The following is a 25,454-nucleotide window of genomic DNA, read 5'->3' as shown; positions in this document are numbered from 1 at the left end:
CCTTGTGTTAGGATCCTGAACTCGACCATTTCATGGTCACTGCCTCCCAGGTTCCCATCCACTTTTCCCATCCTGACGCCGCTCGCAGTCCCGATGCCGCTCCCTCTTGTGGCGCCAGTCGTACTTGCACCATCGGTCATACTCACTGTTTAGGCTTCTGACATCACTCCCGGCACCAATCAGAGCACCAATCTCTTTCCTGGAGCTGATCCCAACACCGCTCCTGCAGGCGGTTGTCGTCGCGGTCCAGATCTGGATCCCAGTACTGGGCCAGTCATCAGCACCGATCTCAATCCCAGTACTGCTCCCCATCGCCGCAGCAGCACCGCTATTCAGCGACCCGGTACTGATCCACAACACACCCTGTAGAGTTGATGGAGGCACGCTCCGCGCTGCCTTGGCCCTCGCGCTCTGCCTCACGGTCGTCACAATCTGAGGGCAGCTTGTGCTCAGCCCACCCCACTCCAAGCCACAGCGAGGGCCTAGGGGTCTAGAACACATGAATTATGAGGAGAGGCTGAGGGAGCTGGGATTGTTTAGCCTGCAGAAGAGAAGAATGAGGGAGGATTTGATAGCTGCTTTCAACTACCTGAAAGGGGGTTCCAAAGAGGATGGCTCTAGACTGTTCTCAATGGTAGCAGATGACAGAACGAGGAGTAATGGTCTCAAGTTGCAGTGGGGGAGGTTTAGATTGGATATTAGGAAAAACTTTTTCACTATGAGGGTGGTGAAACACTGGAATGCGTTACCTAGGGAGGTGGTAGAATCTCCTTCCTTAGAGGTTTTTAAGGTCAGGCTTGACAAAGCCCTGGCTGGGATGATTTAACTGAGAATTGGTCCTGCTTCGAGCAGGGGGTTGGACTAGATGATCTTCTGGGGTCCCTTCCAACCCTGATATTCTATGATTCTATGATGTGGGTCACTGGCAGGAAGAAGGCCAAGACCCTAATCAGGAGCCTTCACAATGGTCCTTCTGGACCCTGTGGGCGTACCACCAAGCCGAAGGGGTTCTGTCAATGGCCTCCCACTCAGCCCACTCAGAACCTCAGGTACCAGAGGCCACCATAAGTCGTCCTCCTCCTGGAGAGTATAGAAGCAACTGCTCCTACCCCAGCACAGGCCCCAGACCCCAGCGTAGCAGATCCTGGGCAACAAGATCCTTCACAGCAGGTTCTGCCACAGGATTCCCTGGCCCCTGTGGCATCCTCCTTGTCCTCTCCAGACGAGGCAGTGGCAGTGACAGCAATCTCGGGTTCTTTCCCGATAGACCTTCATGCCCACCAAGACCTTCTACGTAGGGTGGCATGTAATATGTACCTCCAAGCTGAGGAGGTAGTGGAGTTGGAGGACCCAGTGGTGGACATCCTTTCAGCGGAGGCCCTGTCCTGAGTAGCTTTGCCCATTGTCTGCACCATCCAGACCAATGCCAAGACAATCTGACAAACCCCTGCCTCCACCCCACCGATGGCCAGAGGAGTGGAGAGGAAATACTTTGTCCCCTCCAAAGAGTATGAGTACCTTTATACTCACCCTCAGCCGTGTTCACTAGTGGTGGCCTCGGTGAATGAAAGGGAGCGGCATGGTCAACAGGCTTCGGCGCCCAAATCGAAAAGGGAGACGCCAGGCATCTCGATTTGTTTGGGCGCAAGATTTTCTCCTCGGGGGGCTACAGCTCAGGGTCACGAACCAACAGGTGCTCCTGAGCCATTATGACTATAATTCGTGGAGCTCCATGTTGAAATTTAAGGAGTTAATTCCTCAGGGGTCCCGGGATGAGTTTGGGGCCATAGTGGAAGAGGCAAAAAGGTGGCTAGGACCTCCTTGCAGGCCTCCTTAAATGTGGCAGACTCTGCGGCTAGGATTCTTGCATTGGGCATAGCCATGTGACGCATCTCATGGCTACAGGTATCTGGCCTGCTGCCAGAGCTACAACAGACCCTGAAGGACCTTCCATTTGATGGGCAGGGCCTGTTTTCGGACAAAACAGACTCTAGACTACAGAGCCTGAAAGATTACAGGGCTATCATGCACTCTCTGAGAATGCACACCCCAGTTACCCAGCACAGGCCCTTTAAGCCACAGCCTCAATGGTCCTACCGCCGTCCTCGACCGAGGCAGGACTTTTATAGAAGGTGCGTGTGAGGTGGTAGGAAGCGATCTACCAGCCACAAACCCAGTCAGAATCAGGGTCCTCCCAAACCACCGGCGGAGCCTAAGCAAAACTTTTGAAGGTGCGCCTGAGGACGGCATGACAGTCACCATCCAGGATCCTTCCCCTCCATTTCGAAATCGTCTCTCCCATTTCCACCGTGCGTGGTCCCATATAACTTCACACCATTGGGTTCTTTGCACGGTGGAAAAGGGATATTCTCCTCAGTTTTCTTTCTCCTCTCCCTCCAATCCTTCCTTTCCATCCCCCTTCAGGTCCCCTTCTCATGAGCAACTCCTTACATAGGAGGTCCAAATGCTCCTGACCATGGGAATGATTGAGGAGGATCCAAGAGCTAAGGGACAGGGGTTTTTACTCTTGTTACTTCCTAATCTCCAAGGGCAGGCTTCGACCCATCCTAGATCTGCACAGACTCAACAAATTCATGGTAAAGTTGAAGTTCTGCATGGTTTCACTGGGGACCATTATTCCTTCCCTGGATCCTGGAGACTAGTACACCGCCCTTAAAATGAAGGACGCATACTTCCACATAGCAATTCATCCAGTGCACAGACGTTTTCTTCACTTTGTGGTCAATCACGAACACTACCAATTTACCATCCTTCCCTTCAGCCTGTCCACGGCTCCCAGGGTGTTCCCCAAGTGTATGGCCGTCATGGCAGCCTTCCTTCATCATCAACAGATCCAAGTGTTTCCGTATCTCGACGACTGGATTATTCGGGGCCGCACCAGGGACCAAGTACAATCCCCACATTTGACTCACCATAGACATGTTCCTCCAGCTGGGCCTCCTGCTCGACACCGAAAGGTCGACTCTGGAACCAACCCAGAGACTAGAGTTTATCGGGACAGTCTTAGACTCCAGACATGCCTGAGCTCTCCTACTGGACGCCCACTTTCAGTCGCTGGCGAACATCGTCCGCAGCCTTCAAAACTTCCCGACTTCAATGGTAAAGATGGGCCTGAGCCTTCTGGGGCACATGGCTTCGTGCACGTATGTAACCAGGCATGCCAGACTTCAGCTTTGCCCACTTCAGGCCTGGCTGTCAACAGTATATTGGCCAGGTCGAGACAGCCTGAGCATGGTGGTCACTGTCCCAGAAGCGATTTTAACCTCCCTCCGCTGGTGGTTGGACTCAATGTCGGTGTGCAAAGGGGTACCATTTCACTCCCTACAACACTCCTTGTCCCTAGTCACAGAAGTGTCATCTCTGGGGTGGGGCACCCACCTCGGGGACCTCTGAACGCAGGGTCTATGGACCGGATCTGAGCTATCTCTTCACATCAATGTGTGAGAGCTGATGGCAGTGCGCCTGGCGTGTCAGGTGTTTCGCAGACACCTACATGGCCATTGCGTGGCAGTCCTCACAGACAACACCACAGCCATGTTCTACATCAACAAGCAAGGGGGAGCCTAGTTGTCTTCAAGCAAGAATTTTAAAAAGATTATTTATAACAGGCCCAATTCTCCTGTCTCAACTCTGCCAGTAGCCATGCTAACTCTCAGTGTTCTCCGTGAATCTCAAGGAGTCAGGAGTGTCAAGCTTTCCTGCAGTGATTTAACACCACGAGTGCCAGCCTCAAGGCAAACTGTTAAGAACCAGGGCACAAACCCCAAATTGGTGGTGAGTTCTGTGCTTAAATTTCACCAACTAATTATCATGTGTAAACTCCTCAGGCTCTATAGCAGCCTTAACATAGAGTGACAGACAGGTCCCTTATACCCAGGATCAGAGCAATAAAGATAAGAGGGAAGGTCCTCTCATTGTTTGGTAACTGGTTAAAAGATAGAAAACAAAGGGTAGGAATAAATGGTCAGTTTTCAGAATGGAGAGAGGTAAATAATGATTTCCCCATGGGTCTGTACTGGAACCAGTCCTATTCAACATTTATAAATGATCTGGAAAAAGGGGTAAACAGGATCGGGCCCAACACCTTTCAGTCTTAGGCTTCCCCTCAGAGCTCCACTAGTGATCCCAACCCTGACCTGGATACAAAGCCCCCTCCTGACTGAACAGCTGTCGCCCCTGGGGCTCTGCAGTCAGGGGAGGGCTCTGCAGTCATCCAGGTCAGCCCTGGGTTTCAGGGGAGGGATAGCTCAGTGGTTTGACCAGTGGCCTGCTAAACCCAGGGTTGTGAGTTCAATCCTTGAGGGGGACATTTAGGGATCTGGGCCAAAAATTGGGGATTGGTCCTGATTTGAGCAGGGGGTTGGACTAGATGACCTCCTGAGGTCCCTTCCAACCTTGATATTCTATGGCAGCCCTGGGCTGGGTGCAGGGTGTGAAGTCACTGGGGAAGGCACTGGGAGCAGGTTTCCTCTGCTCAGCCTCAGTTATGGGCATTGCCCATGCTCCTCCCCCTGCTGAGGTGTCCCCGAGGGTGCTGGAGCTCCGGGGAGAAGCTTTGTTGCTGTGAGTCCCCTCTTCTCAGGTCTGGGGCTGGCCCAGAGGCATGTGCTCCCTGCTCCTGCAGCCCCCTAGGATCCGGCAGGATTGGCTGCTCTGGCCCAGGGAGGTGGGGCTGAAAGGGTCCTGCACCCTAAGTCAACACATGGGGTGGTCACATGCTCTTCCACCCCAAACTTTAAATTGTGGCCCCCACTCTCAACAGTCACATGTAGCCTATGCCCTTACCCACTTCTGCTTTGAGCTGCAAACTCAGCTGATGGGAGGAATTCACTTGCAAGATTCATCTTCATGGTTGGAGGGAGAGTAAACAACAAAGTTTTTTGTCCTCTTTAATGCTCCACTCTTGTCTGTCTGATGTTGATGGACCTTTGTTCTCTGCCAGGATGTAACACCTTCTGTTGGAGACCAGCACTTTACACTCATTAGTGTCTCTCTCCTATCTGGTGATTTACATGGTCACAGAGGCTTACAGTGCAAACACTCAAATATTACCTTATAACACAGGATACACATGCTAGAAGTGAAATGAATGCATGCAGTCATTCACCAGCAGTCCATAAAGTCTAAACACATTCTTACCATTCTAGCCCCTGTTTTAACCATGCCAACACTCAGGTGAGCCAGATGGATTCCAGCTCGGAATTTGTCAGTGTTTGATTGAGACAGAAGGACCTTGGCATGAGCTGGCACGTGATCTGCCAGCATCACACATAAAGGGCCCAATTCTCCTGCCCCAACTCTGCCAGAAGCCCAGCTAACTCAAGATGTTCTATGTGAATATCAAGAAGTTGTGGGGCTTCTCCCAACATCTACCACCAAATTCAAATCCAAATTCTTTCCAATTGCCTGTTCTCTGTGTGATAATACTGTAAATGTCTCCATCCATCTAGGAGTCTGGTCTCTGGGGTGAGGCAGGAATCCTCCTGGCCTGCGGACGGTAATGTCATCAAAGGAGGGAGGATGTTTATAACAAGGTACAGTGGCTATAGAAGCCAAGAGAACCTTATAATTGGGCAACTGTGCCTTGTGAGTCAGACTCATAGAATCATAGAATATCAGGGTTGGAAGGGACCTCAGGAAGTCATCTAGTCCAACCCCCTGCTCAAAGCAGGACCAATCCCCAACTAAATCATCCCAGCCAGGGCTTTGTCAAGCCTGACCTCAAAAACCTCTAAGGAAGGAGATTCCACCACCTCCCTAGGTAACCCATTCCAGTGCTTCACCACCCTCCTAGTGAAAAAGTTTTTCCTAATATCCAACCTAAACCTCCCCCACTGCAACTTGAGACCATTAGTCCTCGTTCTGTCATCTGGTACCACTGAGAACAGCCTAGATCCATCCTCTTTGGAACCACCTCTCACGTAGTTGAAAGCAGCTATCAAATCCCCCCCTCATTCTTCTCTTCTGCAGACTAAACAATCCCAGTTCCCTCAGCCTCTCCTCATAAGTCATGTGTTCCAGTCCCCTAATCATTTTTGTTGCCCTCCACTGGACGTTATCCAATGTTTCCACATCCTTCTTGTAGTGTGGGGCCCAAAACTGGACACAGTACTCCAGATGAGGCCTCACCAATGTCGAATAGAGGGGAACGATCATGTCCCTCGATCTACTGGCAGTGCCCCTACTTATACATCCCAAAATGCCATTGGCCTTCTTGGAAACAAGGGCACACTCTTGACTCATACCCAACTTCTTGTCCACTGTAACCCCTAGGTCCTTTTCTGCAGAACTGCTGCCGAACCATTTGGTCCCTAGTCTGTAGCGATGCATGGGATTATTCCGTCCTAAGTGCAGGACTCTGCACTTGTCCTTGTTGAACCTCATCAGATTTCTTTTGGCCCAATCCTCTAATTTGTCTAGGTCCCTCTGTATCCTATCCCTACCCTCCAGCATATCTACCACTCCTCCCAGTTTAGTGTCATCTGCAAACTTGCTGAGGGTGCAGTCCATGCCATTCTCCAGATCATTAATGAAGATACCAGCTGCCAACTAGACATGGAGCCATTGATCACTATCTGTTGAGCTGTACAATCTAGCCATCTTTCTATCCACCTTATAGTCCATTCATCCAGCCCATACTTCTTTAACTTGCTGGTGAGAATACTGTGGGAGACCATATCAAAAGCTTTGCTAAAGTCCAGGAATAACACGTCCACTGCTTTCCCCTCATCCACAGAGCCAGTTATCTCATCATAGAAGGCAATTAGGTTAGTCAGGCATGACTTGCTCTTGGTGAATCCATGCTGACTATTCCTGATCACTTTCCTCTCCTTGAAGTTCTTCAAAATTGATTCCTTGAGTGTGTGGCTATGTTCTACTAGACCAGGACTGTGTCCTTCTGCTCCTCCATCTGTTTATCTAGCTGAAGCCACATGTTGTTTCTTAGGCTATGTCTACATTAGAGACCTTACAGTGGCACAGCTGTGCCACTGGCAGCTGCTCTGCTGTAAGGTCTCCCATGTAGCCGCTCTATGCCAGCGGGAGAGAGTTCTCCTGCTGGCATAATCAAACCACCCCCAACAAGTGGCGGTAGCTCTGTGGGCAGGAGAATATCTTCCACCAACATAGCACTGTCCACACCAGTGCTTCTGTTGATGAAACTTAGGTCAGTCAGGGGGGTGTTTTTTCACACCCCTGAGAGACCTAAGTTTTACTGACAAAAGTGCTACCATAGCCTTAGACATATTTAACTTGTCAGCTTTTTGGGACGGGGCTGTCTTTTTGTTCCTTGCTTGTAGAGCACTTTGCACTGGGTGTTACTATAATAATAACAACAAATAATGTATAAATCATCAGCTACTCAGTGTCTGTACAGCAGCATGCATGCACAAGGCACTAATAAACAGGAGACACTGCAAACACTGTCTTCCCTACAGGGTTGGTTTGTATTGCCCCTAACTCGCTCCTTTCCACCCACACAAACCTGTCTCCCATTTTATGTTGCTTTCAGCCCATGCCCAGCCAGACTGGCTGGATTATTTGTTAGAGCCCATGTGCTGTTTTCACTCTGGCTGATAGCCGCCCACTTTGCAGCGAGGATGCAGGCTAAATTCCTCAGAGTGCTGATAGTCCTTCAGTGCCTTCTCACAATTCCCCCTGAGTGCCCAGTATGACAGACATAGGAAGCAATCATAGAGCCACTCAGCTTAGTGCAATACTAACGACTATGGGCTGTGCCCCAGCAGTCGAAGTGACACCCAGGGGAGCCAAGCACCAGTGAGGACCCAGTAACCAGGGTGTGGCTGCTCACACCTGTGCTATAGATGACTTGTACCTCCTCATATGCAGGGGTAGATACAATCTGAAGGGGAGGACACGTGACTGCTCCACGTATCTCCTCTGCCCAGCGACACCCCACCCCGCCCTGCATCCAGCACATGCTCTCCCCACCTGTGAGGGGAGGGCTCTGTCCTTCTTCTGCTGTGTACCCCCCAGCACTTTTGGTCGCTCTCCCTGGCAGCCAGGCCTGGGTGGGGAGCAGGAGGGAGCCGCTTCTCAGGTAGCTCAAGCCTGCGGCTCTGCTCACTATTCTGCGGTGAAGCAGCTGCCTGAGAGAGAGCCTGGCTGGGGCAGCAGCAGCAGGCTGTCCCCTATCCCCGCCACGGACCTGGCTACCAGGGACTGCAGCTGAGCGAGCCGGAAACATGCCAGGGGTGGGGGAGAGGGGACTCCTGCTCACTTGTCCCCTGTCCCCAGCAGCTGGGCCCAGGCGGGGGTGGAGGCGTGTGTGTGTGTGTGTGTCCCACCATCTCCCCAGCCAGGATCTCTCAGGCAGCCCCCGTGCTGCACAAAGCAGTGACCCAGAGCAGCCAGCTTGAGAAACAGCTGCTTCCACCGCCTCCACTTCCCACGCAGCCCAGCTGCCTGGTACAGGGGTCAAGCACGTCAGGGGCAGGCACAGCAGGAGGACAGAGCTCCTCTCCCTCCTCCCAACCCCCAGCAGGCCAATATGGGGGGGCATTTGACCCCACATGTTCCCCTACGCCTCACCTCTGTAGCATGGGTGCAGATGGCCTGGGCTAACTCTGCAGTGAAATCACACCCTTTGACACATGAAGTACCTTTTATGCTCATGAGTGGTCCTGTCATAAATATAAAGGGTAGGGTAAACACCTTTAAAATCCTTCCTGGCCAGAGACAAAAGCCTTTCACCTGTAAAGAGTTAAGAAGCTATGATAACCTCGCTGGCACCTGACCAAAATGATCAATGAGGAGACAAGATACTTTCAAAAGCTGGGGGGAGGGAGAAACAAAGCCTCTCTCTCTCTCTCTCTCTCTCTGTCTGTCTGGGTGATGCTTTTGCTGGGGACAGAACAGGAATGGAGTCTTAGAATTTAGTAAGTAATCTAGCTAGATATGAGTTAGATTCTGTTTGTTTAAATGGCTGAGAAAATACGCTGTGCTGAAAGGAATGGATATTCCTGGTTTTGTGTCTTTTTGTAACTTAAGGTTTTGCCTAGAGGGATTCTCTATGTTTTGAATTGAATTACCCTGTAAGGTATTTACTATCCTGATTTTACAGAGGTGATTCTTTTTACTTTTTCTTCTATTAAAATTCTTCTTTTAAGAACCTGATTGCTTTTTCATTGTTCTTAAGATCCAAGGGTTTGGGTCTGTGGTCATCTATGCAAATTGGTGAGGATTTTTATCAAACCTTCCCCAGGAAAGGGGGTGTAAGATTTGGGGGGAAAGACGTTTCCAAACGGACTCTTTCCTGATAATAATAATACTGGTTAGATGTTTGGTGGTGGCAGCGAAAGTCCAAGGGCAAAAGGTAAAATAGTTTGTACCTTGGGGAAGTTTTAACCTAAGCTGGTAAAAGTAAGCTTAGGAGGTTTTCATGGAGGTCCCCACATCTGTACCCTAGAGTTCAGAGTGGGGAAGGAACCTTGACAGGTCCCACTGAATTTAGTGGGACTCTTCCCATGTGCAAAGTGTCATGGGAAAGTGTTTGCAGGCTCAGGATCTTAATGTGTTGATGTCCCTGATAGCAAAGCAGAAGGGCTTTCAGCACTTAAGTGGTTCTAAATGGACCTTGTTACCTTTGTAGGTTCCCCAGAGTCATGAATAACTGTATGAAATGCCCCAGCGTATCACTATTACACACACATCATCAAACTCAGCTGTTGCATTAGGCTAGCCAATAGGGGAGGCTGAGTGTTTCAGGAAATTACTGCTGGTTACTCCATGGTGCCTCTTTGGAAAGTTTGTAGTAGTAGCATTATGGTCAGCACCAAAGGGTCTTGCATAATGATGTATTTTTATAAAAATCTCCTGCTCTGTGGTAATAATAATAATAATTAAAAAAAATAACCCAGCTCAATTCCTGCCTCCTTCAGGTCAGGCTGCACATGTTGTGCACATGGCTTATTCTTTCCTTACCCCTTGTAGGGCACCTTGATACCTAAACCCCTCAAGTCTGCTGTGTCTGAGTGCAAAACACTTTGCTAATAGCTAATAGCAAGCCATGTTGTTCTGGCCACTTGCAAGGGAAACGTTCTGATGCCAGTGACTGAGGATCCCCTGATGAGCTCGGTGTGCAGGAAATGCCTGGGTGTTAATAGTGCCACATGTATTCATATGGACAGATACACAGATTGGAACAAGGTGAGGGATCTGAGCTGGAGAGTTGTTGAGAGATCTGGGTTCTGAGCACAACTCTGCCAGTGACTTGGTGGGTGGCCTTAGGCAAGTCCCTTAAGTTCATATGGCTCTGCCTGTGGAATGGAGATAGTGATGTGAATCCACCTGGGAGCTCTACAGAGAGATGCACTATGGACAGGCTAAGAATTATTATTATTACTGGTATCATTTCATGGCTATTGCAGTCCTCTGAATTACAGCACTGCCCGCCGCTGGCTGAATTCCTGGCAACCATCATTCTCTGGTCTTCAGCAAAGACCAACTGTAAAGAGGCTGTTCTCCAGCTCCCTGCAAGAGTGGGAGGTTGGGGAGCACTGACACTGGAGTGGCTGGGAAGAAGGAAGTTTGGCTTTCTCTTCTGCTGCAGAAGAGCAGGGAGTGAGGGGAGGGTGTGCTAGACCCCTGCGGAGGGTTCAGCCAAAGCATTAAAGGAGCCAACACAGGGTGACCAGCCAGCTGCACCAGTGAATTCTTGCCCCAGAGCTCTTCAGGAGGTAGGGAGGGGGACTGCAAGAGGAAGCCACCTGCCTTGCACCGGGGAGGGGAGACCGTGCTGTGTCAAAGCACCAAGACTCAGGATTGAGGTGGATGGCTGCCTGTGGTAGGGACCAGGCCTGCACCTTGTGGGAGTGCACACACCGCTGGCTGTTTCCTTCCTATCCCTGCTGCCCCCTGGAGGGGTTTATTATTCACATGGCTCACACAGAGTGTCTACCTGTGTGCTGCTGGCCTGCCACCACTCTCTGCTGCCCCTTGTTCTGCTGCGGGGGCTGCCAAGGTTCAGGACAGAGCTCAGCTCTTGGTGGTCTCTGCTTTTCCAGCTGGATAAGGCACTGCGGGTGGAAGCAGCCCAGCGGGAGGCGGATGGCAGCCTGGTGCTCATGGAAATGAGGCAGCGGTTCGAGAATGACGAGAAGGCGTATAAGTGCAAGCTGCAGGCCTGTCAGGAGGGGCAGCAGCGCCAGGCTCAGCTGGTCCAGAGGCTCCAGAACAAGGTAGGTACCCAAACCCATGCCAGCCTCCGAATGAGCAAATCGCAGGGTACCTAGGATGGGGCGTAGAAAAAACTGACTGTCTAGTTTGCCCAGGCATTGCTTTGGGTATCTGGTCTGAATGGAACAGCTGTACTGCAGCTGTGGTGCTGCTCCAATTCACACGACCTGGGCACTAGGCTCAGTCTGCTCAGAGTCCGGGCTGTGACACGGGCATGTGTTGGGCAAGGCACTGTGTCTCCCGCGGGAGTAGGAAGGGACATGCAGCATGCTCTTGATTTCTGTTAGTGTTATGAACAAGGCAGCCTTACCTCTGGGCAACTCCCACCCCACTGCACCTCTGGGCAACCCCTCTCTGGGTAACCCACTCACCCCTATTGCAAATCTGGGCAACCCCCCATCCTGCTGCATCTCTGGGCAACCCCCCATCCTGCTGCACCTCTGGGTAACCCCTCCTGCTCCCATTGCACCTCTGGGCAACCTCCCCGACCTCTATTGCACCTCTGGGCAACCTTCCCCACCCCTACTGCACCTCTGGGTAACCCACTCCACCCCCCATTGCACCTCTGGGCAACCTCCCCAACCCCATTGCACCTCTGGGTAGTCGCTCCCATTGCATCTCTGGGCAACCTTCCCCACCCCTGCTGCACCTCTGGCTAACCCCCCCCCACACACACCCCTGATAACCTTTCCCCCCTGCACCTCTGGGTAACCCCCTGCCCTGCTGCAACTTTAGGAAGAGAACATGCGGTTTCCGAGACAGAGTTTGCTTGGCACTCTGCTCGGCTGTGTGGGACTGGACTCTATGTCACATTAAGATGCCTCTCCTGTCTTCCAGGTGACAGTTTCATATTGCATTAAAGGCATGATCCAAAACCCACTGAAGTCAGTGGAGTAACTCCCATTGATGTTAGTGGGCATCGAATCTGACCCTTTGTCATCAGTAAGCGTCATGGACTGACAGAGTGGTAGCCCCATGTTTGATCATTTTACCCTGAGTGCCTGTAACGCTCCAACTAATTATCCTAATTTGGGCTTCTCTTACCCTCTTTTCTCTCTCTCATCTTTTTTTTCTAAACCTTTCATTCCCCTCCCCCAATTCCCCTTTCTGCGCCTCGGCCTAGGTGCTACAGTACAAGAAAAGATGTGGGGAGCTAGAGCAACAGCTGCTAGAGAAAACGTCTGAGTCTGAGCACCAGAAACAGATGGTCAGTACAGCTTTCAGTGTCCTGGCAATGCAGAGAAATGGTATGATGAATCATGCAATGGTTTTACTCTGAACTTCGCAAGATATTTGCATAGTATAGAATCATAGAATATCAGGGTTGGAAGGGACCTCAGGAGGTCATCTAGTCCAACCCCCTGCTCAAAGCAGGACCAATCCCCAACTAAATCATCCCAGCCAGGGCTTTTCCAAGCCTGACTTTAAAAACTTCTAAGGAAGGAGATTCTACCACCTCCCTAGGTAACGCATTCCAGTGTTTCACCACCCTCCTAGTGAAAAAGTTTTTCCTAATATCCAACCTAAACCTCCCCCACTGCAACCTGAGACCATTACTCCTTGTCCTGTCATCTTCTACCACTGAGAATAGTCTAGAACCATCCTCTTTGGAACCACCTCTCAGGTAGTTGAAAGCAGCTATCAAATCCCCCCTCATTCTTCTCTTCTGCAGGCTAAACAATCCCAGTTCCCTCAGCCTCTCCTCATAAGTCATGTATTCCAGTCCCCTAATCATTTTTGTTGCCCTCCACTGGACTCTCTCCAATTTTTCCACATCCTCCTTGTAGTGTGGGGCCCAAAACTGGACACAGTACTCCAGATGGGGCCTCACCAATGTCGAATAGAGGGGAACAATCACGTCCCTCGATCTGCTGGCTATGCCTCTACTTATACATCCCAAAATGCCATTGGCCACCTTGGCAACAAGGGCACACTCTTGACTCATATCCAGCTTCTCGTCCACTGTCACCCCTAGGTCCTTTTCCTCGGAACTGCTGCCTAGCCATTTGGTCCCTAGTCTGTAGCGGTGCATTGGATTCTTCCGTCCTAAGTGCAGGACCCTGCACTTGTCCTTGTTGAACCTCATCAGATTTCTTTTGGCCCAATCCTCCAATTTGTCTAGGTCCCTCTGTATCCTATCCCTACCTGCCACCGTATCTACCACTCCTCCTAGTTTAGTATCATCCGCAAGTTTGCTGAGAGTGCAATCCACACCATCCTCCAGATCATTTATGAAGATATTGAACAAAACCGGCCCGAGGACCGACCCTTGGGGTACTCCACTTGATACCGGCTGCTATCTAGACATGGAGCCATTGATCACTACCCGTTGAGCCCGACAATCTAGCCAACTTTCTGTCCACCTTATACGGCATTCATCTAGCCCATACTTCTTTAACTTGCTGGCAAGTATACTGTGGGAGACCATGTCAAAAGCTTTGCTAAAGTCAAGAAACAATACATCCACTGCTTTCCCTTCATCCACAGAACCAGTAATCTCATTATAGAAGGCGATTATATTAGTCAGGCATGACCTTCCCTTGGTGAATCCATGCTGACTGTTCCTGATCACTTTCTTCTTCTCTAAGTGCTTCAGGATTGATTCCTTGAGGACCTGCTCCATGATTTTTCCGGGGACTGAGGTGAGCCTGACTGGCCTGTAGTTCCCAGGATCCTCCTTCTTCTCTTTTTTAAAGATGGGCACTACATTAGCATTTTTCCAGTCGTCCGGGACTTCTCCCGATTGCCATGAGTTTTCAAAGATAATGGCCAATGGCTCTGCAATCACATCCACCAACTCCTTTAGCACTCTCGGATGCAACGCATCCGGCCCCATGGACTTGTGCACGTCCAGCTTTTCTAAATAGTCCCTAACCACTTCTTTCTCCACAGAGGGCTGGCCACTTCTTCCCTATGCTGTGTTGCCCAGTGCAGCAGTCTGGAAGCTGACCTTGTTCGTGAAGACAGAGGCAAAAGAAGCATTGAGTACATTAGCTTTTTCAACATCCTCTGTCACCAGGTTGCCTCCCTCATTCAGTAAGAGGCCCACACTTTCCTTGGCTTTCTTCTTGTTGCCAACATACCTGAAGAAACCCTTCTTGTTACTCTTAACATCTCTTGCTAGCTGCAGCTCCAGGTGCGATTTGGCCCTCCTGATTTCATTCCTACATGCCCGAGCAACATTTTTATACTCTTCCCTGGTCATTTGTCCAATCTTCCACTTCTTGTAAGCTTCTTTTTTGTGTTTAAGATCCGCAAGGATTTCACTGTAGTAGTATCCCATCATGCCTTTGTGTTTAATTTCTGTGTTCTTTTGGCAGTCAGGCTCACCTAACAAAACAGCTGTTGCAAATGCCCCTTTGTGTATGGTTCTCTTAGTAAAAGTGGATACAGTTGAAAAGGTTCTAGGGCCTTTCCAAGCAGCCTGGTGTGGTGGCATGACAACCGGATCCCATCACCACCCTTCGAGTAAACAGCCTGAACACTTCAGACAGGGCAGTGCAGAGCAGGATAGGTGACAGTGGGATTTCACTGCAGTTTGAAAACTACAAAGCCTGGTGCATTTGAGATCTGTGAGAGAAGGGGATTGCAACCCACAACGGAGACACCGCACAGCAAGTCACTCTGCTCTGTTACTCACCATTCTTCAAGGAGTGCTGCTGGACTGGGCCTTTCTCAGCATTTCTCCAATTCTGTAGGAAGGAAAGAGAGCACAGCACGGCCCTGTGGTTGCCCATGGAAACACAAGAAAGCTCCAGGATTGGATGTGTTTCCTTTCTCCCTTTTGGAAAATGGGAAATATGGTCAGTCCCCAGCGTACACCAGCAGCATCACAGAGTTCAGCCCCAGTGACATTGGGGAGGAAATGGGGGCCCTAGAGTCCAGTCAGGGGTTTCTGGGGCAGATCCTCACCTGGAGTAAATCAGTTTAGCTTAACTGATTTCAGTTGAGATATGCCTATTTACACCATCTGAGAATCTGGCTCTTTGTATTTATCTGGAATGGATTCTGGATGCAGCTTTGGAAAGAAAAGACCTTAAATAAATGGCTCTGACTACCTGAAAATGCAGGTAACAGTCTATCCAAAGTGGCCCAGTTGGCTGGGAGGTTCTCTGCCTCACAGAAGGTCTCTGGTTTTACTAGCTGCTGATTCTCCATTTTTCTGTTCATCAGTTTGTTTCTGTCTGTCCTGTGTGAAGTTTTTTGTCCTCGGGGAGCCATTCTGCTCCCTCATTACTATCCTTGCCCTTTTGATGTGTCACTCCTCTCTCCCAGCTGCAGACTCATCTGGAGTCCACAGAATCCCACCTGTGCTGCTCAGAGCATGACCACAGCACAGAACTGGAGAATACTCTTACCCGCCTGGAGGAGGAGCAGCAGAGGTGAGGCTGGCTGCTGTGTCCAAGGAGCACCTGTGGGCCCTCCTTATCCCTTGTACAAAGGAAAGGAGAGAGCAGGTTACTCTAGAGCAGTGGTTCTCAAACTGGGGTCTGTGGACCCCTGAGGGTTCATGAGGGTACTCCAGGGGTCTGCAAGTCATGTCTGGGACCACTGGCCCTGCTGATCAACTCCTCCCACTCCATCCCAGTGTCTCCTGCACGCCGCTGAACAGCTGTTCCGTGGCATGCAGGAGGCACTGGGAGGGAGGAGGAGGAACGGGGACTTGGGGGAGGGGGTGGAAAGAGGTGGGAAAGAGGAGGGGTGGGGTGGGAAGAGGTGGGGTGGAACCTTGGGGGGAAGGGTGGAGTTGGAACGGGGCCTGGGGCTGAGTGGGGGTTGAGCACCCCCAGGGAAAATTAGAAGCCAACTTGGGGGGCGGGGGGGTCTGTGAAAATTTTTAAATCAAAATGGGGGTCCTCGGGTTGCTAAAGTTTGAGAACTGCAGCACTTGAGCATTGCATAGAGCTGGGTGTTACTCAACTGCCATCTAATGATAACAGTTTGCAGTCGCCTAAGCTGGATTTGAACTGGGGACCTAGAGGCAACAGGCTCTGTATCCCATTAGCAGTCCCTTGCACTCTCCAGCCCAAGCAGTAATTTTGGATCCAGGTGTGCAACGTTTCTAGTTTGAGATTTCAGAGCCTGGCCATGTGGTGCAGCTTGGTGCTTTGATTTCTTTGCTCAATTTTTAGCTCTTTGCTGTTCTCTGCAGCAGATAGATACACTCATGTGTCTTTCCCCCCTCCTGCACAGCAGAGCGGCTGAGGAGGTTGTTGTTTTCTGTTTGTGACTCAGCCCCGCTGTGATCCCGCCCAGGGAGCTGAGCCACCCAGCAAAGGCAAATGATGGGGGGTTGCTGTTCAGAATACCCCCACGCATACAACAGTCTCCAACCCAGCTGCATCAGCTAGCACCCATTGGGATCCCTTTCTACCACCTGCTGCTCTATAATCTCCAGCTATCAAAGGGCTAATCCTCAGAAACCAAGAGATGAAATAGTGGCTGTTTTGGAGGCATTGTGGGGGCCAGTTCTGCACATATTGCTGCTAGCCAGCATGCTCAGGTGCCACCTTTCTCGGTATGTTTTCACCTAGGATGCCAGATCTACCTGTGGTTTCTTGCTGGGACCCATAAGGATGCAGGGTTGTCTGTGGTGGGGCCGCAGCAAGGTTCCCTGGTTGGAGTTTAGATGGGCTGCTGGTGGGAGGTGGCAGGAGGGAGGTCCTGGGAGATCCTGAGATGGGAGAGTTTAGCAGACAGAGGAGGCACCTTGAGAACATTGGGAAGTGTGAGCCAGCACAGGATGTGATTACCCATTCAGCGCAGGGGGCCTGAGGTCTGCCCTGTTCCCTGCTGCTTTCGGAAATGACTTCAAGACATTGATTTAAACTTATACAGAGTTTGGAGTGATGTCTGTCCCCATGCCAAAGTGGTGTTTGGGGTGACTGCTGTCCCTGTGCTGATGCGCAGAGTTTGGAGTGACTTCTGTCCCCATGCCAGAGTGGGGTTTGGGCTGACCGCTGACCGTTCTCCCCGTGCCCAGGCGGGGTTTGGGCTGACTGCTGACTGTTCTCCCCATGCTGATGCGGGGTTTGGGGTGACTGCTCTCCCCATGCCATACTGCTGCTTGTGGGATGTGCAGAGATGGGTCCCGTTGGAAAGGTGCTGCGGGCAGGGTGTTCTAACCTCCGCTCCAGAATGTGCTCCCTCCTTGGCCCCACAGAGTCAGGATCTGTGAGCCTCTCAGGCCCACTGCAGAGACTGGCTCTTTCCCTAGGCACTTGAGGATAAAGGTGTCTTTCTAAAAATGTGCTTTAGCTCAACCAGAAGTCGTGGGCTTGCTGCAGGAATCACTGAGTGAGCTGCTCTGGCCTGTGCTCTGCAGGAGTTAGATTAGATAGCACAACGCTCCCTTCTGGCTTCAGCATCTATATGTCTGTGAAGGTTACAGCTCTCAGGCTAGTTGAGAGATCCCGAGTTGGGTCATTGTCTGAGCTGTGGCCACTCTATTTAGTGTAATATTTGTGTACAGGCCCCTGAGCAGAGGATGGTGTTTCTCAATTGTAGCCCAAAGGAATTAATTCCCATAATGAGATGGGGATCATAGAATCATAGAATATCAGGGTTGGAAGGGACCCCAGAAGGTCATCTAGTCCAACCCCCTGCTTGAAGCAGGACCAATTCCCAGTTAAATCATCCCAGCCAGGGCTTTGTCAAGCCTGACCTTAAAAACCTCTAAGGAAGGAGATTCTACCACCTCCCTAGGTAACGCATTCCAGTGTTTCACCACCCTCTTAGTGAAAAAGTTTTTCCTAATATCCAATCTAAACCTCCCCCACTGCAACTTGATGATCATTCCCTGCTTCCCAGGGCCGAATGAAGGAACAATGTGTTAATGTTCATACAGTTCTTTGAGAAATGCAGTGCTCTGTACAGGTGCTAAGCATTATTATTGCCTGATGTTCTCTGACTGTGCGGTCATTAGCTCAGGGCTACTCGAAGGGCCTGGAACGGTAAGTGCAGTGAAATAGGTTTGGTGTCTCCACACCTTTGCTTCTGAAGAATGGTCTGTTGCAGGAGCAGTGCATGTCACACAGCTCTGCTCTGGAGATCAGAATCCAAGGCATGTAGACTGTATTCTCTTCATCTCCTTCCATAGGAGGGTAAATGTTCGATGGACTGAGCCTGGAGACGGAGTGTCCCACACAGGAGAGGGTGCTCCTGTTACTGGGGCAGGATTGCTGGAGCACAGGGAGTACCTGGAGATCGGAGCTGCCCTCTAGTGCCAGTGCTGAAGAGCAGGGGAAACCAATATCTGGCTTGTTCTGCCCTAGGAGCACCAGCCTTTCCCAGATGAACATGCTGCTGCGGGAACAGCTGGACCAGATGAAATGCTCCAATCAGAGACTGGCGAGGGAGCTGGAGAGGGCAACATCAGACCTGCACAGGCTGAGAGGCGAGCTAGAGCAGAGAGCATCCAAGTGGGGCAAAGGCAGGGAGGTGAGTCCTTCCGCTGGGCATTGTGGTTTGGTTTTTTATTGTTGACTTCAGTGGAGTGATGCTAGTTTAGACCAGCTGGGCGCCTGGCCCCCTGATGTCAATGGAGCTGTGCTGGTTTACACCAGCTCCATTTCTAAATATGCCCATGTAGCCTGTTACTGGTCTGAGCTTAAACACAGCAGGGTGGGTCAAAGAAGGTGACTTCCCTGGAGCTGAGAGCTGAAGCCAAGCTGAAGTTCTAGAGCCAATGTGGTTTAATAAATGTATTAATGACCTGGCAGGGGGTGCAGAGCAGTGAGGGGCACAGTCTTCAGATGATACATAGATATTTAGGGCAGCAAGGAGCAGAGAGCAACGTCAGAGAGACCTGAACAAGCCAGGGGTGTGGGCAGCACAATGGGGGATGAAAATCAGTGCTGATAAATGCAAAGCGATGTACATTGTGGAGAAGGTGGAATGGTGCGTACACCTTGCAGGGTTCTCCATTAACTGTATCCACTCACAAAAGGGGGCTGGACGTCACTGCTGACAACTCAATGGAAACCTCTGCTCAGGGTGTGTGCACACACGAGGTTAGGCTGCAGAAAGGATGGGATGGAGACTGGGTCTTGGCCATGGCACTCCCTTGGTGAACTCCTGAATTTTGAGATGTCACCTCTGTACTCACAGCCCCTCACGTCCCACTCTTATTTCCTCAGAGCTCTGGCTTGTACTTAAGCAATGAGCACAGCGGGATCCTGCTGCTATGGCGCCAAGCTGCCATGCTGCGCAGTAACTTGGCGGAGCTGCGTGCCACAGCAGAGCGGTGAGTACCGCCTGGGCGGGGTTCTGCCAGGAGATTTCTCCACTATTCCTGATGGCCCCGTAGTTGGAAGCAGGAAGGTGACAAGTGTGTGGATCTCGATAGCTGGTTAGAGCACTGGCTCCAAGTAACGGTGCCCTAACCTGAATCTCCTCCAGAGGGTATGTAAATTTGATCCTAGGGACTGCCAAAGATGGAAGGATACCAGCTAACCACAGCCAGAGGGTCCTTGGATCTCTCAGCTCACCTAGGCGAATTGAGAAAGTGTCTGCTAATTAGGCGTGATCTCTGCAGCAAGCTACATGGGGATCACAGCTGCAACGATGTGGCCTCTGGTGGGACACTACTGAGAGTATCAATTCAGGACAAATTGCTTAGAGCAGGGCAGTTACAGCCCAAAGCTGGAGTTCCTTTACTGTTAAGGCACGCCAAACCAGTCAAACAGAGAGGACTTTGGTTTTACCCCACTGGCTAACCAGAAGTCATACAAGCAATTCCCTCGCGTACTCCAGTTCCCTTGTGTCACCACCAGCACCGCTCCTTATGGGGATGAATGGTTATGAAAACCAATACTCCAGTAAAAGAAAAAAAGGTTCTCCCGATCCCAAAGGACCAACCCCAGACCCAGGTCAATATATCAGTTAGATCTTACCCACAAATCATGCTGTTGCCAATCTTTTAGAATCTAAAATCTAAAGGTTTATTAATAAAAAGAAAGAAATATAGATGAGAGCAAAAATTGGTTAAATGGAATCAATTACATACAGTAATGGCAAAGTTCTTGGTTCAGGCTTGTAGTAGTGATGGAATAAACTGCAGGCTTAAATCAAGTCTCTGGAGTACATCCACAGCTTGGATGGGTAACTCAGTCCTTCGTTCAGAGCTTCAGTTTGTAGCAAATTTCCTCCAGAGGGAAGAAACAGGATTGAAGACAAAATGGAGATGATGCAGCTGCCTTTTATAGTCCTTTTGCCATGTGGCTTGCGCTTCCTTTGTTCCAAACACAAGCCACCTAGCACATGGCATGGAAAAACCTTAGAGTTTGGTCCATAGGCATGTCCCTGCATGTCTTGCTGAGTCACAAGGTGTATTTGCCTTCTTTCAATGGGTCAGGTGTATAGCTGATGGTCCTTAATGGGCCATCAAGCAGGCTAGACAGTGCTGATGCCACGTTGTCTGGGGGTGTCACCGAGAAAAACAGCACAAGTTTGAAATACAGACAGTATAGAGCCAATACTTATAACTTTAAATACAAAAAAGATACATGCCTACAGATAGCATAATCATAACCAGCAAATCATAACCTTTTCATGGATATCTTACATGACCTCCATTGTACAAGATTTGGTGCCACTATAGAATCTTGGTTGCAACAATGATCGATACGATCACAGTTCATATTAATAACATCACAACAGCTAGACAGGGGATCGAGCTTCCAAAGGAGGCACTGGACCTGGTGCCCCCCAGGAAGTTAGTCGTGCCAGGCTGTCCTTGTTCCCCAAAATTGGGCCTGCTAGTAAGCTGAGGGAGGACTAATGACCCGCCAGAGTTTGGCAGAAAGCAGCAGGTTTATTATACTGACAGCTAAGCTGAAAAGAAGGGGGCGGGAAGGGTCACACTCACACTCACATACTCACGCTCCCAGGACAGGCACGGCACTGGAGATGTCAGGATCCTTCAAGGTAAGTGTCCCACAGCACAGCAATGGATGGTGTGATGAAGGTAAGTCTTCCCGGGGCACGATGGAATGCAACGCAGCGAACCACTGGCCAGGCGGTCCGGGCAAAGGGCCTTCACAGGAGGTACAAGCTTGTGAGTGCACTCCTGAGCACATGGCCCCTTCCCCTTTTAAGGACCTGCTCCTCATGGCCTGCGACTAGAGATGACTTAGCCACATCTGGTTGGTCACACTCCACCTTGGACAGTGGCCATGCAGTGTCCATGCATTGGGTGTGTGAGCGCTGCCTAATTAGAGTCCCAGACACCTTGTCTACCTGGGAGCTGTTCTGATCTTCCAGCTGTTCAAGCAGCCCATTCATCCCACAAGCATTCCAGGAGGGAGGGGGAAAGCCACTTCACAGGTATTCAAAGAGGGAGAAGAGACAAAAAAGGGGGGCAGCGGGGGTGGGGGGAGTGTAACAGATCTTTTGAACATACCGGTTATACAGAGCATATGGATCACTACTGCTCCTACAACAGTCCTGAGTAGGTTTCCATTGCTGGGGCCCTGGCAGTTGTTGGGAGGAGGCTCAGACAGCTGTTGGCTGGCTGGGTGCTAGGAGCCCTGTCTTGGCTTTGAGGTGATGCGCTCTAAAACTGCAAGGATTTCTCTGTGATTCTTCACATGTGGCGATTTCTCTCTTGTTGCCAGAGGCCTGGCTGAGGCCCAGACAGACATGGCAAGGACTGCACGCCGCCTTCAGACTGCCTGCCTGAACTTGGACTCGAACCTGCGTCTGTCTGAGAGTGGTGCAGCCTGCTTGCTGGAGAAGCAGGCTCTGCAGGGGGCACGCTTGGAGCAGCAGCTTCAGGAGAAGGTCCGGGACATGATTCAGCTCCAGAGCCGCTGGGATGGAGAGAAAGTAGAGCTGAACTCGAGGTGAAGATGTTATGGGGCCTAGCGAGCCAATGGAGAAGTCTCTAGTTGGGGTCATGCTCTGGCTCCCTGCCTCTGGCTTTTCCTAAGAGCTTCCAAAGAAGGGCCAGCTGCACAGCTGATGTAAATTGATGTAACTCCTTTGAAGCCCATGGACCAGCTCCCCCGCGGGTGTAAATCAGCATAGCTCTGTTGAAGCTAATGGGCTCAATCGCCAGTTGGTGTCAATTCTTTTAGCATCGTTGGTGTCAGTGGGACCCAGGGGGCTGGGCTGATTTAGGCCAGCTGAGGATCTGAGCTCAGAAAGCAAAATCTCCTCAGACCCAAGGAAAGGATGCTCTGCCTAGGGCAGGAGGGATTCCACTTCAGGGGCATGGTGGGGCCACTTGGGACTGACTCTAACTAAAATCAAACACCAAACCCTCCTTTGATCCTGTTGTTTTCATCACTGGTTTTAAATAACCAATACAGATCGAAAGGGGAAGGGGGGCAGTGGTTCATGCTGCAGGCAGGGGTGGGAGTGACCTCGGATGCACTCTGCCTGTAAATAATGCTACTGATCTGCCAAGGGTTCTTCTGAGATGCTGATCACTGGTTTAGACCTAGGAAACAAGTCAGTGACAGGATGCAATCTCATCCCCTTCCCCTCTTCCAATGGCATGTTTTGGGGACCCAAGGTGAACTTGGAGAGGCCAGGAGGGCCATATAACCACTATACGTAGGCAGACAGGCTGTGATGTGTTAATGGAACCCGACTTCTGCTCAAAACAATGCAGCTACAAACAGATTAAACCCACAGAAGTGTTTTCTAAGAAGTAAAAGGCCCCAAACTAGAGAAAATAAACACCCTGAATCCATTGGTTAGAATCCTAGAATCTCAGGGTTGGAAGGGACCTCAGGAGGTCATCTAGTCCAACCCCCGCTCAAGGCAGGACCAATCCTCAATTTTTGCCCCAGATCCCTAAATGGCCCCTCAAAGATTGAACTCACAACCCTGGGTTTAGTAGGCCACTGCTCAAACCACTGAGCTATCCTCCCCTGAAAGCCAGGACTGACCTGGATGACTGCAGAGCCCTCCCCGACTGCAGAGTCCTGGAGCGACAGCTGTCCAGTCAGGAGGGGCCTTTGTATCCAGGTCAGGGTTGGGATCACCAGTGGAGCTCTGAGGGGAAGCCTAAGACTGAAGGGTGTTGGGCCCAATCCTGCAACTGACTCAAAGCTTGTGTTGAATGCTGCTAAAGCCAATGGACAGCTCTATGCTAGCACAGGAGCCTACCCATGTCCAACAAATTGTGGGGTTGGGGCCTTGGAGAGAACAATCCCCTTCCATTCTCAGCCATCCAGGCCAGGGCTCCCAAGCTTAGGGAAAGAGGGCAAAGGATGATAATGGCTGCAGCTTCTTCTTATTCCTCTGATATTGATGTTGAGACATGTGCTTGAAAAATAACTCAGTAAACACCATGGAATATTTAATGCAACTCTTCTCATGTTCCTAGAAATGACACAGTAGTTACCCTGGAAATAGCATTCTGTGGCCCAGGATATTGTTGTTCAGCAGAATTATGGTAAATCAGTGACAAATTTCCCAGCTGTGTAAAGTTTTAACTCTTCTCATCCCACCCTCCCTTCCTATCACTCAGCGATCCTCCTGGCTTGGTGCCTCTTTAGTTAAGGTCATTATCTCTGAAATGTGTCAGGTGTTCACCCCATCCATCTAGTTCCTGTGTGTAGATCTTGTCTTGTACAAGCAGCTGTTCTCTGCATTGAACTGTCTCTGAATGCCCTGGAGGGACTGAAAGGTGCTGGGGAAATGTCAGCTTTGCCATTGAGCCTGTGGTACTTTCTTCACTCTGAACAACCTGCTCTCTGTGCCTGGCTTGTATCTTTCAGGATAACAGAACTGACCGCTTTAGGACAGAAACTTAAAGAACAGAATGCAAAGAAAGAGAAGACCATCTCTGCTCTAAAACTGGACGTTCAGAAACTGGTACACATATCCACAAACTCCTCTCTCTCAATTAGTCACTATCACACACACTCTCTTACACTTTCTCTGATCTTTCCTTATGTTCATCACTAAGAAATCACTTATCTTTGAACACAGGAAGTCACTAAAACTGGAGAGCTACTGGAGGTGCAGGACCTGAAAGATGAAAGTGAATCTTTGCAGAAAATCATGAACAGCATCACACAGGTGTGCTACTTCACTCACAGCAAAGTGCAAGAATGTGGTTAAAGTACTCGCCTTGGACTTGGAAGATCTGCATTCAAGTCCCTGCTGTGCCATAGACTTCCTGTGTGACCATGGACAAGTCACTTCAGTTCCCCTTCTATAAAATGGGGATGCCCTGTTTCACAAGGTTGCTCAGCTACTACAGTAATGGGAGCCATATAGGAGTACCTTAGATCACTAGAGAATTAAATCCAGTAAGGGCCCCTTATGTCTATATTGTGAATGGTTTTAATTTGGTGATTCAGACCATATGGCTCAATAGTGGAAATTTGATGACTAATTGTGTATTAAAGACAACAGTGTAGTTGATGGTACAGGTTCTTTACTTACCTGTGTGTTGGAATAGAGTATGTTAGGTATCTAAGAGAAGGCACTAGGGCAGAGTTTTTACTACAGGTTCTGTTATTGTACATTTTGTTCTTCTGAAAGTTGGCTCGATGATTGTTTGAAATCAGGCCTCCCAACTGGTGCTCAGCTCATGCTGTTGCTAATCTGATGCAGGCACTAAGTCATTCCATGGCTCTTCAGGCTCTTATTGTTTTCAGTCCCATTTCTAGAGCTGGTGCTTGTTTTTGTAACAATAGACCCAAAAGCGTGGGCTTAAGTCCCATTGACTGCAGTGGGATTTAATGACTTTGCAGAATCAGGGCCATCGTACTGACACTCTTATGCAGGCACCAGTCATAATTTAAACAGCTGTCCATGGAACCCTAGTATAGTAGCTCTATGAGGCAGTGTTGTCTAGTGCATAGAGCTCTGGACTAGGACTCAGAAGACCTGACTTCTATTCCTAGCTCCGCCACTGACCGGTTGGGACACCTTGGGCAAGTCCCTTTCCCATTCTCAGCCTCTGTTTCCCCATCTATACAATGGGGATAATGATACTGATCTCCTTAGGAAAGTGCTTTGAAATCTCTGAATGAAAAGAAAAAGGTATTATTATTTTGAGCTGCCCATCTAGCAAAGCTATAGATGGCTTTATGCATGTACAGTTGTGTGCCTAACTGAGGGCCTGCAGAGTATGGATGTTACTGGGAATTGCAGATGCTCAGCATGTCTCGTGATCGGGTGCTGAGAGCTCGGTTAGGTTGGCAATTGGGCATGCAGAATCTCATATCTCCATGTGCACTGGACACTAATGTTGCTCCTGGTTTGGGTGCACA

At 50.1% G+C, this 25,454-nt stretch overlaps 1 protein-coding gene across 1 annotated transcript in view; it reads left to right on the top strand.

Annotated features, from left to right (window-relative positions):
* CROCC2 (ciliary rootlet coiled-coil, rootletin family member 2) overlaps positions 1 to 25,454 on the top strand; it is a 218,213-nt gene that overhangs the window by 40,420 nt on the left and 152,339 nt on the right. Inside the window, exons 4-11 of the mRNA XM_084638245.1 lie at positions 11,046 to 11,219; positions 12,341 to 12,424; positions 15,493 to 15,599; positions 18,492 to 18,657; positions 19,356 to 19,462; positions 21,834 to 22,061; positions 23,949 to 24,045; positions 24,163 to 24,252. Coding sequence (XP_084494371.1) covers positions 11,046 to 11,219; positions 12,341 to 12,424; positions 15,493 to 15,599; positions 18,492 to 18,657; positions 19,356 to 19,462; positions 21,834 to 22,061; positions 23,949 to 24,045; positions 24,163 to 24,252 — 1,053 coding nt within the window. The remainder of the gene's footprint in view (positions 1 to 11,045; positions 11,220 to 12,340; positions 12,425 to 15,492; positions 15,600 to 18,491; positions 18,658 to 19,355; positions 19,463 to 21,833; positions 22,062 to 23,948; positions 24,046 to 24,162; positions 24,253 to 25,454) is intronic.

Source organism: Lepidochelys olivacea, assembly GCF_965140295.1.
Source record: "Lepidochelys olivacea isolate rLepOli2 genome assembly, chromosome: 9".
NCBI classification, from domain to species: domain Eukaryota; kingdom Metazoa; phylum Chordata; order Testudines; family Cheloniidae; genus Lepidochelys; species Lepidochelys olivacea.
The sequence above is the reverse complement of the archived record's forward strand: the minus strand, read 5'-3'. Positions and strand labels throughout refer to the sequence as shown.